The following is a 15350-nucleotide window of genomic DNA, read 5'->3' as shown; positions in this document are numbered from 1 at the left end:
CCAATTTTCATATCACTTCTTTTTTCCCTCCTTCTGGCACAAACAGGCTATGGAATCTCAAAAACTGGGTCATCATTTTTGAATTCCCTGCTTTCAGCACAGTGCTCAGTTGGTCTTGTTGACTGGCTTAAAAGTCTGATTTCCTGAGCTAACACTTCCTGGCCATTTGGCTGCAGAAGAGTCATAAACTGGGAAGATGGCCCTTCCCACTGGCAGCCAATGTGCAATGTTTCTCACAGGTGGGTGAGGTCCATCCTTGTATTTCCTGCTATTATATATTTAACAGCCTCAAATATGTCCATGAAGGCAGCACTCCAAGGCCATTGCCTGGGAGGCCAAGGGAAGGAAGACAGGTAGACTCCTGGGAGATATTCCTGGCATCCTGATTTCTTGGGGTGATGGCTTTTCCTACAGACTTTGGTGTGCTGAAGAGCATGGCTGGACATCCCTGGGACGGACACTGTGAGGAGGCTTCGCTCAAGGTTGGTGAGAGCTCTTGGGACCCACTTGAATGGTGCATGCCACCAGGGGAATTTGGCAGCACCTGTGTTTTCTTCCAGCAGCAGATTTAGACTTACCTCCAACTGGGAGCAAGTGTTGAGACTTTTCACTTTTTCACTTGATTTTCTAAAATTATATCAACAATTCTCTAAATATCACTTGCCATCCCTGAGTTCCAGATTTTTAGCAAACTTCTCTGGTTTGTCAATGGGAGACAAACATCCTCCTTTTTGACCAGGTGAAAATGTTTCCTACTTTCTTGCAATCACTTGCTTGAGACTGATGTAATTGTGCCCCAGTGCAGGCTCCAACTTCAATATTGGCCTCCAATAAACTCTGGGCTGGGTGAACAGGAAACTCATTGTGAGCTGAGTTTCTAAGACTCTTAACACTCAGGCAAGAGGCATCAAATTTCAGTGAGATCTTCTGGAGCATGAACACAAGTACAAACCAGCCACAGGGTCAAGTCTGGGCTTGCTTTATTTGACCTTGGTTTGTTTTATTTTATTTAGGCAAACTTTCTCGGGGGGCACAGGGGACCATAAAATCCTTACCTTTTAAAGGAGCCCATTGTTAACAATTTGTTCATCACAGCTCCCTCGACCTCACCAAAAAAGTCTCCAGTCTGAGGAAGAAAAGAAGACCCATGAGGAAGTGTACATAAATAATGGGCCCAAACAGTGGAAAAGAAAGAAAAATGGACACAGGAACTGACAGGAGCACAGGGCAGGTTCTGGGGACTGTTACATAAAAGTGGGGAAGGTCTTAATAGTCATGAGAATGTATGGGATTACAGAGTAAACTAGGAAGCAGATAGTAAGCACAATGCACGGCAGGGTGGGAGGGTGTTGCGTTGCATAACACGCGCTGGGGGCTGGGATTAAACACAATGCACACACAACCACATGTAAGCACACACATACACTGTGACCCTCGGATAGAGTGAGCATTAATCTGCACTAAATCCCTGTGATTAAAACCCTACTTCATATAGACAGAAACAGGCTATGAAAGGGCTTCCTAAGCATTAATAAAAAGAATTGTTTATAATTCCTGGATGACCTGTTTAGGGAAATATAACAGTTTTCTTCATCAGTCCTATAAATTGCCTATGGTTGAGAATACATCCTTTCTCAAAATGACTTTCTGAGCAACACTCTCATTTTGTCCACAGGCAGTTCATATGTTGATAAGGAATAAGACAGTCCAGCCCTTGAGGAGATAGCATGACAAGCGGCTTTCCAAAGGCTTACCCCTTCTCTGGGGCTATCATCAGGGCATTGAGGCCTAGCAGTCCTTCCCCACCACCAGGCTGATGCTTTTGCAAGTCTAGTTCTTGGCACTGGCCAAGATCTGCCAACTGGGAATGGTGGAATAAAGGATTAACATCCTCATGCATCCCTCCAGACTCCTGGGGCTGTGTCCATTGGTGTCTCCTGGGGAAGGGTGTGTGCAGTGCAAGGAACAGAATTTGGGGCAACAGTCTTCCCCTGGCAATGCCCTGGAAGGAGCCAGGGTAGACCAGCAGAGAATCCCTATCTCTACTGCAGCTGCTGTGAGGATTTATGGCTTATGTGTGGTTGGGTGGAGGGCATTACTCTAAGAGCCTGAATTAATACATCTCATAGGCTTTGCATTAACTAAATCCCAATTGCATTTACAACTGAGTGACCTTTAATCACGCTCCTCAGAGTTTTCAGGCAGAAAGGCTTATATACACTTTGCCAAAAAGCCAAGAAAGAGAGGTGGAAGAAATAGGAACCATTTCACTGACTGAATATTGAGCATTGCCTTTCTAATTCAAAGGACCCTTGGAACCTTTGGCAAACTGGAGGCATTCAAGGCCATTAAGAGTGAGAAGGACTTTAGTGTTTCACGTGTGTAAATACGTCAGTGTCAATGGAACTGGTTGTTAAATGGAGGAGAATTATCCTAATAGGGGTGCAGGAAACCAGACAACATCGAACGAGCCCAGGCAGAGCCAGGCTCCCAGAGCAGTGCTGCGGGCCTGCTCCACAGAAAGACACAGCAGGGAACACAGCCCACGAGAAGGACTGGGGCTTAGTCTGAGTCACTATGTTAGTGGTTTGTGTTGTTGTTGGCTGTTCCAGGACTCACGCTGGAAGATACCCACCACGCCCTTCCTCCCCAAGGAGCAGCTCTTATCTTAGCCCTTCCTGATTATGGAGGAAGGACAGAGTTCCTTCTCATAGGTTATTAATTTGTGTTCTTGCTCCATCAATGAGTCTTCCTTTTTTTTTTTTTAGCTGAGCTAACATTGGTTCATCACATTGTAAGTTTCAGGTATACACCATTATAATTTAGCATCTGTAATACTACAGCATGCTCACAGCCAAGTCTAGTTTCTCTGTGTCATTGTATGATGAGTATCTTATTGGTTCCTTTCCCAGCCAAACGGGCACATTACCACAGGCCTACGAACTTCCCTGTTCCCTCAGAGACTGGCCTTGTTTCACTGGCTTATTCCTCTTATCTAATATCCATGAACTGTCCCATGTCCGGCAATGTTCAGCATCTGAGCAGATGGGTGTGGGCAGTTTGAGTCTTAATATGTAGTATGAGTTTTCACTCATCAAAGGTGCATTTAAAAATCCCATAACAATCTAATGGACAGAGAGGAAACAAGCAAAATTCTACATGTTATCTCCAGCCAGTATTTATAAAGTAATGGGCATTAAACTCTGACCCTAAAAGCCACACTTAAGGACAATTAATTAACTTAGTAGGCAATAATGGGCCTATTGTGCTGTTGGCTACTAAAGAATTTCAAATGATTTAAATGGGACTTCATGTCCTCAGATGTTACAGTGAGAAGAAGCCTATGTAGTCAGCCATTTACCTTTTACAGAGCCTTCCAGGAGGCCCAGGCAGGTCACGTGATGTACACAAGACTGGTTGAGGAAGAGAGCTCCCACTGGGAACCATCTGCCCTACCTCTATATTACACCACACTGCTAATGCTGCTGTATTTTGCCTTTTTTAGTATGCTAATTTAACTTCTAATCACAAAAACATGTTTTAATGCACAGAGTTTTAATGCTATGGATGTTAACACTTATTTTGATTTCTGAATACACAGGAGATTTCTGTGCTCAGCCCCATAGCTTGTTTTTTTTTTTTCTTTCCCAATCTCTTTCCCTCCTGCCCCCGCCCTGCACAGGGCTCCCTCCAATGAAGAACATTCTTTGTCTGTCTCTGGATTCTTCTCCCTCAGTGTGGAGTGCCCAAATTAATCCTTGAACTCAGATTACTGATTTTTAAAAGGCAAAAACCAGAAAGAAAGCCATAAAGAATAATTATGTTGGGATATATATATCTGTGTCTGTGTGTATATATAAATTATATATATATGAAGATAAAATATCAAAAGGAGGAAACCTCCTTAAAATTGCCCAAACTCTTTAAGGCACCTCTACCCTTGAGGCATAGAGTTCTATAAATTGAACATTTTATGAGTGAGAGAACAGACCTTGGGCTCTGCATCCCCCCCCTCAACAACCCCCAGTGGGAGGTAAAAACTCTTTGGGGCCTGCTGAGAAGTAAGCTGTGACATTCTTAGAAGGATGGAAATAAGGTTTTATAATCTCCTGCTATTACCTCTTAAATATATATCATTGTCTCCAAGTTTTAACACCATAATTTGTTTTCCCTGACTCAAGCACATTCTGAACTCCTGACTTGGAGTTGGTAGAAGTTTCTCACTCACCTGTGTGTAGTCTTCAGACACCAGAATAAATCCATTATTGTCTATGAGGTAACAGTTCACAGTCTAGAAAATAAAAATACCACAGTTTCAACTTTGTATCCTCAGACTGCTTTTACACAAAATGACGTACTTCCAACAGGAGAGAAACCTATTTTAGGTTGTTTGGGGAGAACTGAAAATGCCTGCTGGCTCTAGGAGTTAAGGCCATGGTTAAACTTACCCATGTTTACTTTGCAAAACTAACAAACAAAAATAAAACACTATGCACCATCCTGAACATCCCAGATTAGGATAAAAGAGTATACATTAAAAGTTATTAATTACAGCCTATCTTCCTTTTCTTCTTTAAATGAATAATATTTGTCAGGAGCAAACTGATCAGAGACCACGAGTCTGTATTCACAGTGGTTGAAGTGCAGGCTGTTTTGAAAGCAAAATGCCAGCACAATGTCATTACTCTAATGATGTATTAATGAAAACACCGTGTCAGCTCAGAAGACCATCAGGGGACCAGGTAATATTTTTTAATTTGTTCATAGACTTAGGCAGGGGCGGGGGAAGGGGCAGACTTCTGTTAAAGGGGCCCCTCAGGCCTCCTAAAGGTTTTCAAACTGTGTTTTTAATTGGGAGCTGGATTTGGGGGCAGGGCTGTTAGCTTTTGGTAGCTCAGACTTATAAATTGTGGAAAGCAAGGTAAGCCCAAACCTCTGCTTCCCCCACACTACTTTAATCTCAAGTGAATGATTTGCTACAGGCTAAGTTTTAATTACAGTGCTGTGGAGTTTAAACTTAAGGTTTAATTCCGTCCTTGATGTAACTCAGTTTCTATTTATTGCAGCTTTGCATACCAACTGCAACATTTAATTTGTAACATATCTTTACCCTGAGCTAAATTCCCCCTTGCTCCAGGCCACTGCAGGGCTGGTGTTTCAGGGACATTTACCTATCCATGAAGTTGGTTTTAGTCTGGCACCAAGGTACAGCCCAGAGTTGGTCAGAAAGATTCATCCTCTATTACTAGGCAGTAGTGGAGAATTAGCAGAAAATGAAAAGCCTGCTAGCACCTCTTATGAAAGAGTTGGCTGCTTTGATGAGCCATGGAGTTTCTCTTGGTTATTCAAAGAGGCCAGGTGAATGACTTGGGCACACTCTTGCTATTTGAAGAAGCTCTTAGCTGTGTGCATATAACTTTGGGCCTGGTGGAATCTTGACAAACTTTCTCCATTTTTAGGAGACAGCATTTTGGAAGCAACCTCACAGAGCTGTGCTATCCAATATGGCAGCCAGTAGCTACATGCAGATTTAAGTGTAATTTGAAGTTAATTAAATAACATTAAAAATCCAGTTCCTTGGTTGCACTAGTCACATTTCAAGTGTTCCACACTAGTTGTAGCTAATGATTCTCCTTTTAGACATCTCTATCACTGTAGAAAGTTATTTTCAACAGCAGTTTTTTTTTTTTAGATTATGTTAGTATTCCAGTGAGTTTTCACCCACTTTACATTGGGTCATATTAGACAAATCCATATCCTTGATCATTTGAAAGTCATGATCCTCATTTGGAGGTCTAGACACAGAAGCAAATGATGGTTAACCTCCATTCAATCAAGAAATACAGGCTGAGTGTCTTTCATATTCAGATATCGACTCTCCAGGAGTATAGGAATCAAAAGTCATTGTAAACCATCTCCCATCCCTAATTATAAAATTAGTTCCCACTCAAACATCCCTAGCCAATTAATATTCTTGCTATGGGATTTGTATCTTTGGTCAATATCTCTCTGCTTGTCTAGTGTTGTAAATATTAGACAAGGCAGGTACAAGGCAAACAGATCATAAAGTCAATTGAAAATCCTGAGAAAGAGGCAAGATTTTGTGAAGTCCATGAAAGTGTTGCTGGAGATCGGCTCTAGTCACCAAGGAAGCCCTTAGCACATAAGAACCTGTCAGAGGTAACATGTGAAGAAAGGAAAAATCACTGCAGACAATAAGAAAAATGCTTCCAAAGAGAGTGATTTCAAAAGCAAGGGACCAAGAGAAGCTCCTGGGAAAATTGATCCAACTCTACTATCTTTGAGCTTCTGTGTGATTGTTCTCAGAAAATCAAATGCATGGTGAAAGAGTCTATATTGTGATGTATTATAATTTTATCAGAAACATTATACAGTTGATTCTTAAACAACCTGGGTTTGAACTGTGCTGGTGCATTTATATGTGGATTTTTTAAAATAAATACTGTAAATGTATTTTCTCTTCTTATGAGTTTCTCTAGCTTACTTTATTGTAAGGATACATTATATAATACATATAACATACATTGTATTAGAATCACATATAATACATGTATACATATGTAATACATAGGTACATATATAATACATATAACACACATTTTGTTAAAATCGACTGTTTACATTTTTGGTAACATTATTGGTTATTGATAGGCTTCTGGTCAACAGTAGCCTATCAGTCATTTAGTCTGTTTAGTTTGGGAGGAGCCAAAACTTATACGTGGACTTTTGACTGTTCGGGGGTGGTGCCTCTAAACCCCGCATTGTTCAAGGGCCGATTGTGTTCCAGACTCAAAAAAGTTTATTTTTTGTTTGGAGAATTAGGGTACAATTGCAATTCTAACCCAAGTTTGTTAAATAGAATAAATGTATTTTTACAATTTCCTATCATTTAGAGACAAAATTTCAAAGAAATGTTCCCTTAGTTGCCCTGGGTCTTTGGTGTTTGCACATGGGGACCTCTGTGCTCCTTATCCTAGCCAGCAGTCTTGGGGCAGGCTGGCCATTTGGAGACCCACTTCTCAAGCATCCCCCCTCCCCTCACTCTCTTCTGGGGTGAAAGGAACAGAGGAGAGAGTCTAGAGCAGGAGAGAGGGATGCTTCAACTCAGGACTTGGAAAACCAATCTGTAAAAATAGAAAGATGGCAAGCCTGGGGGAACACCAGTTGAAAATTTTCACTCAAAGACATTTTCCAGGAAACATGTGATCCTCTCTAATAATAATATTATTACTTAATAGAAATAACAATAACAATAATCATAACAGCAGAAGAATGACAGCTATAGGACGACCAATACAGTCCTTACTTGTCACACTGTCAAGTAGGGATTGCCCTCTCAGAGGAGAGGACTGAGGCCCAGAGATGTTACCCTCCCCAAGGTCACACAATGAAGCAAGTAGAACATGAGTCCAGTGCTATGGGACTCTGAAGCCCACTACTTCTCCTGGACATAATTATGACCTGTTCATGGAAGGTGTTGCTTGTTTGGAAAAAAACAATCTTTTAGCATACATACAGCCAAGGACAGATCTTATCTGCCACATGTTGCCTGAGGATACACAACAAATGGCAGAAAAAACAGCCAGATCAGTCAAGATACCAAGTGTTTAGTGTGTTATTATTATTAGGGCTGAAGACAATTAAAAACAACAAAGGTGACTGGTCTTTGGGGCCATTTTATAAAGCAGTGTTGACCCCAATTGTAGGTCCCTGAGCTCCCCAAACACACGCTTCTTAAGTTAATATCTGAAACCAAAAGTCTTAGTCCAAATACAGTTGAGGGGATTTTTTCTACAACCTTATCACTTGCTAAGGAACAATCTATGGAAGAAAAAAGCCCATTATAGGCCAGAATCTAAAAGTGAACTTGATGTTCCACTCCATGTGGTCAGATTGGTCTGCATCCTACCCACTGATAATGAAAAGAGGAATGAGGGGGGTGCTGGCCAAGGCTCCTAGAGGACAACTTGCCTAAGCTTCCACTTGCTCCAAAGAACCTCACATCCACTCCAGCACAGTGGACATGTTCTCTTTGGTAAGGGCTGGGGAGTTGCGTTTGCTCAGCTTATACTGAGTACCAATTGGCATTTACTTTTTGGACCATGCTTCCATTTAACATTCGTTTTAATTCATGTTTTCCTTGTTAGATTAGTATTCCCTGACAGGGACTGGTAGCAGAGAAGATGCCATACTGTACTTGGTTATAAGTAAGTGTGAATTTCAAGGTTACATAGATTATTAATAGACTGGCCACTCTATTAAGCAAAAACAGATACTGCCAATGTTGCGATTTACAGGTCATGGAGAAAATCACAGGTCAAAAGGAAGGATGCTGGGTCATGGATGCAGAGGGGGGTCACCAACTCTGATGAGTGGTGTTAAGTTTTCGTGAGCAATACTTTTATGTTAGGTAAATTTAGTCACCATGATGACTTCCTGAACAGACACCCCCACCAATGACTACTTGGACTAAATTTTTATTTGGAAATGCAGTGGAGTGAAATAAGCTCACTGGAATTAGGTGAGCAGGATACTGGGCTATAGACTAGTTGGCACAGAATTAGCCAGATTCCAGTCTGGCCAATTGTTTCCTCTGTGTCTCTTTACAATAAATAATGTTCAATTGACTTCTCCATACTCTCCCATCAGTAAAAGGAAATGGAATAGATATTTTCTCAGCTTTCCCTCACTAGGCTACTTTCCCCCCAAATTAAGGCAAACATCTTGGAAGGTGTCTGCCCATCGCCCTGTCCACAGGTAGACAGACAGGCTGAAATTGGAGAAATTAGGAGCTTTAAGTTTTGACAGATATTGTGAGCACCTACTCTACGGCCTTCTTTGACAAAACATCTAGGGATGAGGTTGTTTGAAAAAATTGAAAGATAAGGACAAGGAGGAAGGAGAGAGGCAGAGAGAAGTTTTTTTTTTTTTTCAAGATATCTTTCTTCAATTATTTGATGACACAATATTACTCAGAGAAATCTGATTCCAGGGCACAAAGGCAGAACAGGCAGAACCTGAAGATAAAGCTCCAAACCAGTCCATGAAACTCAGGCAGTCACAAACAGTAAGGAGAGCTCGTGAGGCAGGGGACCTGGGGAGGAAGACAGAGCACCAAGCTTGTGTTAACAGAAAGGTGGTATCAGTCCCCAGGGGGCTAAGATACTAGCTTGAGAATAAGAGATTCTGACATTTGCTATCAGTGTGAGTTTGGGCAAAGTCTGTTAACACTCTGAGTCTCAGTTTTCTTATCTGAAAGATGGAGATAGCAACACCTATTTCATAGGGTTGTTGAGAAGATTAAGTGGGAGGGTGAGTGAAAATGCTAAGCCTGATGTGAAGTGCTGAGTGGATAGGAAGTCCTCCAAAATCCTGTGCTTACATGCATCAGCAAATAATGCTTATTGGTCACCTACTGTATGCCATCAAGTATCCTGATGCTGCAAGTTTAGAATTTCCCAGAAAGGAAAGTTGTTCCATAGTTTATAACAAGAGGCTGTTGAAGGCAGGTTGGTAGAGATTGGTTGCTTTTTGTTCTGTCTTTCGTTTGACAGGGTGGGGGGGGCACTTTTGTTTGTTTTGATTGGTGCAGGCTGAGCAATGATCACGAAGAAGCCCAGTATTGTACTGCTTGTTGTTTTAATTTGTGGGGAGAAAGAAGAGAGGAAGGAAGAGACAGAAGGGAAAAGGGAGAGAGCTGGGTTCTTACATCTGAGGGTGAGGCCTGAGTCTCTGCATCTCAGGCACATAAGGTGACACTTCTTACATGATATTTCCCGAGGTCTCACAATCTGATCCCTAATATTTTGAGTATGGAACAGACTGACCCTTACATCAGATAACTTGATGCATCCTTTCATCATAGGTCAACTATCATATCAAAATACTGTCTTTTAAAGATAACAAATTTATTTTCAGTTACAGTTGACATACAGTATTTTATTAGTTTTGGGCATACAGTATAGTGGTTAGACATTTATAAAATTTATGACATGATCATCACCCTAGTACGCACATGGCACCATACACAGTTATTACAATATTATTGACTATGTTCCCTATGCTGTACTTTACATCCCTGTGACTATTCTGTAACTACCAATTTGTACATCTTAATCCCTTCAACTTTTTTACCCAGCCCACTGATCCCCATCCTATCTGGCAACCATCAATGAATTCTCTGTATGTATGAGTTTGTTTCCATCTGGTTTGTTCAAAAATACTGTCTTTTGAAAAATATATTGCAGAAAGGTCACTTTGAACAGAAGTGCCTGGTGGGAGTCACGTGTGCCTGTGCCCTCAGTAGCTATTCCACTGGATGAACTGGGGGTTCCAGAAGTGGAGGTACCTAGCTACTTGATTTAGCCTCCCCCCAGCTTGTCATATTTCAAAGAGGCCTTTCAGATTCCAGAGGAAATGCCTAAAAGGTCTTACTCAGTCTAATCATTACTATTAGTCTCTATTCCTTTGAACAAGAGAGGGTGGCAGCTGATTTTGAATATAGTTTTCTACTCTCTTGCTGCCTTCACACCTCCTTCAAATACCTCAGTAGGAGAGAAACTTCTCATCTTCTGGTCTCTTTGCAAAATACTGTGCCTTCATCAGGCGCTGGTAGGAAAGTGAGTGGGAAAAGAGAATGAGAAGAGTAAGGAAACAATGGTTCCCATGGGGCAGACACACCAGAGGTGGGCATGGTCCTCTTTCTTCCCTTCTGTCTGAATGCCAACCTCATTTCCATAGACCACAATACCCTTTGCCACCTCAGCACCTTGCAAGGGGTGAGTTCTGCCTGTAAAGGGTGTCTCATGCTCTGAGTATTGTCTTCCATCTCATCTCCTTCTTTGTCTTCAGTTGACTTAAATGTTACTCCTCAGAGAAGCCTTCTCTGACCAGCCTATGTTAGTTTAACTCACAGCACTTATTAAATTGACAATCACAGACATGATCTCCCTCTGCTAAGCAGTGAGCTCCTAGAAGACAAAGGCCACTTATAACTCTGCTTCCCATTGACTTCCAGGGGTTAAGTGGTACCAGACACATAAAATGGGCTCAGTAAACACGTTTTGAAGCAATGAAGGTAGATATAAGTATTGTCTCTGTGCTTTGAAGTTAACAGTCACCCTTAGTGGAATGGGGCTCGTTAAACATCTTCACTCAAACTCAGAACCAGCCCCTCGAAGACACATGGCCCCAGGACTGCCTGGACCAACCAAAGATGTCTTTCTATAAGGTGGGATGACATCTGGTCATGCTGACTCCACCCACCAGCCTAGGGTATTTGTGAAGGCCCGTGGAATCCACTGATGGGTGAGATAGAGGGACTGGAATGGATTGGAGGCAAAGCATGGCAGATACATCTGAGGGAGTTGGGCCAGGTCTTCTGTGATGAGAAGAAGCCATAAGCATGTGACCTTAATAAGCCCCACCAGCTGTTTTTAATGGGGACCTGATCACTTGAGGGCAGTTGGGGAAAAGGAGGGACACGGCTGGTCTCAAAGGCTTAATTAAAAGTTATGAAAGGAGAATGACACATGGAAAGAGTCTGCCGAAATGTTGGAATGGGGCCTCAGCAGGAAGACAGGACTGGTTTTTCCATTGAAAGCTATGTCAATTGGCTGCCTGAAGCCAAAATTAGAGTCAAAATGGGAAATGGATAATAGTTTCAAAGTACAAAATGAAAACATTTGAGATCAGATCAAACATTCAGAAATCAGAGCAAAATCAATGCTTAATTTTCAAATTTTGTGAACCTTTACATGAAATTTGAATGGAGGGTTATCACAATGGCTGCTAAAGATGATTGTTAGTGGTGAGGAAGGCAACTCGCCTTGTGCTTGCTGTGCCCAGGAGAAATCGTCAAGTGTGCTAAAGTGCTTGTGCCACTGCTGACCGAGGTTTTAGATTCACGTGAGCCACTACTCAAAGGGAAGAAAAACATCTGCAGACATTTTTGGCTTATAGTTAACATTTATTGACTGCTTAGCATTTGCCTAGAGCTGTGCCATGCATTTTTCATATCTCATTCATTCTTCACCATTTACTCTGTGAGGAAACTGAGGCATAAAGGTTCAGAAAATTGTCCAAGGTCTTGTAGCTTATTACTGTCAAAACTTATGATTTGAATCTATCCTAACTCCATAGTCTGCACTTTTAACTACCATGCTCTATCACCTGTGAAATCAGTCATTCAAAAACAAACGTATACTGTATTTTTCTAAATGGGAATCCATTTCCACTTTAACAAAATGCTAATTTTAATTGTGAATTTGATGACTATTCTAGTTGTCATTTCCATTTTAAAAAAATATTTTTTATTTATTTTTAGATAGAAGGGAGAGGAGTGAGAAAGAGAGGGAGAGGAACATCAATGTGTGGTAGCCTCTTGTGTGTCCCCTACTGGGGATCTGGCCTACAACAAAGGTATGTGCCTTGACTGGGAATCAAACTGGCAACCCTTTGGTTCACAGACTGACACTCAATCCACTGAGCCACACCAGTCAAGGCTCCACTTGTTTTATATGTGAGGCTGCACAGAGGCTGGGTAGGTTGTAGAAAATTTACTGCCTTTGGCTTTATTAATCAAATTGTTTAACCAACCATCCATCTAGCATCCAAACAATAAACTAGTAACCAACTAATCAATGAATCAACCAGCAACCCATCCAATGAGCTAACCAGCCAACCAAACAAATGAACAAACAACTATGGCTAACCAATCAACCAATCAAACAACTATGCAAGCTGCCATTCATCCCACCAGCCAGCCAGCCATTCATTCAATCACCCAACTAATGAACCAGCTATCCTCCATTTTCTTACAACTAATTAAAATTAGTAACTGTACCTACAAGTTAAAGGCTAAATTAATATTATTGTTCAGCTGTGTTGTTTTGAGCTGAGCACTCCAATATGACAATATATGTCTCAAAGACAGAGAAGAGGTTTGAGGCCACTTGTCTGTCCTGTGAATGGCAGACCCAAACTTACTAAAAAGGTGGTTGGTCATAAAACATCATCGGATGCTCTTTGCTATGGAAAATTTATTTTTTTTGACAGAAAAAGTTGGGCTTTTTCTGAAAAGCTGATTATTTTGGTTTTACTTTTTGGATAATGACCCATTAACAATTATGATTTTTTTTTAACTGGTAGCCAGATCTTTGGGGACTGAGCATTGTATGATTTAACTTCCCCCTTTTACATCTCTTTGTTTTTCCTTTGCCTACTTTTTTGAAATATACTTCTAATCCATGTTTTCTGTTTGAAATTATGTTTGGCTAGGATTTCTTTAATCCCTGTGGTAACCAGAAGGAATATAAGTATATGATTATTTATAAGTTCCAGTTTATGTATTGACTAATGTTTAGCTAACACAGGAGAGGAAGGCTACTGGAGTCACAGGGAAAGGCCACTGCTTGTCTGATTGCTCTGAAACATGGGGTAGAGGGTGTGTAGAGTTGAATTCTGTAAAAACGTAAGTATAATAGACAGACTTAAGGCGATGGTACATTTTTTTTTCTACTGCTCATGTGTGGGATTTAAAATCCTCTGAGGTGGGGGATGGTGGAGAAAAGGGAGAGAGGGAAAGGAAGATATAGGAGGGAAGCACTATGCTAGAATAAAAAATTTTGAATATTCGGCTCCTAGATGTTCAGCTCATTTAGTACATGAAATAAAGCAAATCATTTAATTTCTCTGATCCTCAGTTTCCCACCCTGCAAAACAGGTTAACCATTCATATGCACTTCACTGGGTTGTTCTGAGGACAAAAAGAGATAACACATGGGGGAAAACCTTTCAGAATTGTAATGTGAGCTTCAAATGGCAGTAATTTGTATTTTTTTCCCTATAAAAGCCCAAAATTCTAATAGTGATGTCTACAGAACATTTAAAGTACTATTTCTCTGGCTCTCATAAGTTATCTGATTGGGGGAAGAAAGAAAAAAAAGAACAAAGCAATTATCCCTGGGTGTTTTGGAGATTGATCCAGATCAATCTGGCAGCTCTGGCTCTGTTTACAGCAGCAGTCCCTCTGTGAGAAGGTACCCTGTGTCCCCTCTCCTTGACCAGGACAGAAGCAGGGCCAGGAGGCCTTCTTACCTCATCATCGCAGCTGATGGAGCATTTGCCATCCAGAGAGGCACACTGTGGGTGGGAGAAAGCAAGGGGAAATGTGTTACTTTGACATCCCAGGATCTGCTGTGTCTCCGCTTTGTTACTCATGGACAAGCTGCAAAAGTCCTTGCCTGTTATACAAATAGCAAATTTCATCTAAATGGAATGCCCTAAGATGAGACTGCCTGCCCTCTCAAAGATCAATACCAACTCCAAGTAGTGATATAAAAGGTAATGTTAGGGAGGACCTGGCTCTTTTTCATCTTTATTTATGTCATCTGTTTTAATTTATGTTGTTATTCAATACTGGTATCATTTTAAGAACTCAAAATCTTTGAGTAATGAGAAATATAATTATGTAATTATTTATTTTTAAATTAATTAATTGCCAGCGACTTTTTAAAAATAAACTTCTGTCAGTGTTCTTAGTGTACAGTGTCCTAAAATATCTTCATTTAAGAAATGATTCCAACATTTAGAATGGAGAAAACTTATGTGTTGGCATTTCTGCTGGATTACTAAACAAATATCACTGAAATCACTCAGTACAGAGAGCACAGTACTAGGAAAGAAAACCCCAGATTCTCCAAGATAGAGGAGTGCTCTGACCTAGGAGGGTAGAAGCATGCATAGTGAAATCTAGTCATGCAAAGGCCTTCAAAAGTGCAATTAGGAGATTCACAGATAAATAACCAGGCAAGACAAGAGTAGAAAAAACCACTATGGAAATTCACAAAGGTCCTCAATAGTAAAAGAAAAACTTTATGCTTTAGAAGATCATTATCTTGATCTCACAATTAAAACTGTTTGTAGGAGCAAATTCCCTGCTTTCCAGCACGTGGTGTCTAACATGCTGACAGCCTTTTATTTTGCACTGAAATGAAAGGTAATCTGAGCAGCTGGCAGTTCATTTTACAAACATTCATCAGAAATCTGGCACTTTCAGGCTCCGGGTACCCAAATGTGAACACCTGTATAATAACACTGCTGCTAACATGTCAAAGTGCTGATTATAACTTACCTGTCTGCTGGCAGTCCAGAACTTCCTTTGGAAAAATTCAAGTTTCATCTGAATGCCTACAGCTGGGAAAAATTATAAATAAAACAAGGCATTAGAGATCCCTTTACACAATGTTTTAAGGTTATCACTGAAATTTATCTGTCATGGCGAGAAGCTGATATAAGCATATCAGATAAAAACATGTAAAAACAAAGTT

At 40.8% G+C, this 15350-nt stretch overlaps 1 protein-coding gene across 3 annotated transcripts in view; it reads right to left on the bottom strand.

The window, feature by feature from the left end:
• Window positions 1–15350, bottom strand: part of CACNA2D3 (calcium voltage-gated channel auxiliary subunit alpha2delta 3) — an 857676-nt gene that overhangs the window by 86366 nt on the left and 755960 nt on the right. For all 3 annotated transcript variants that reach the window (XM_045832366.1, XM_045832367.1, XM_045832368.1), the window contains 4 exons: window positions 15155–15216; window positions 14119–14163; window positions 4229–4291; window positions 1056–1126 (listed from right to left, as the gene is read on the bottom strand). In XM_045832366.1, coding sequence (XP_045688322.1) covers window positions 1056–1126; window positions 4229–4291; window positions 14119–14163; window positions 15155–15216 — 241 coding nt within the window. The remainder of the gene's footprint in view (window positions 1–1055; window positions 1127–4228; window positions 4292–14118; window positions 14164–15154; window positions 15217–15350) is intronic.

The sequence above is a fragment of the Phyllostomus hastatus genome, unplaced genomic scaffold (genome assembly GCF_019186645.2).
Source record: "Phyllostomus hastatus isolate PE091 unplaced genomic scaffold, TTU_PhHast_1.1 phas_contig_16, whole genome shotgun sequence".
NCBI classification, from domain to species: Eukaryota; Metazoa; Chordata; class Mammalia; order Chiroptera; family Phyllostomidae; genus Phyllostomus; species Phyllostomus hastatus.
Note: the sequence above shows the minus strand (reverse complement) of the source record. Positions and strands in the feature narration are given on the sequence as shown.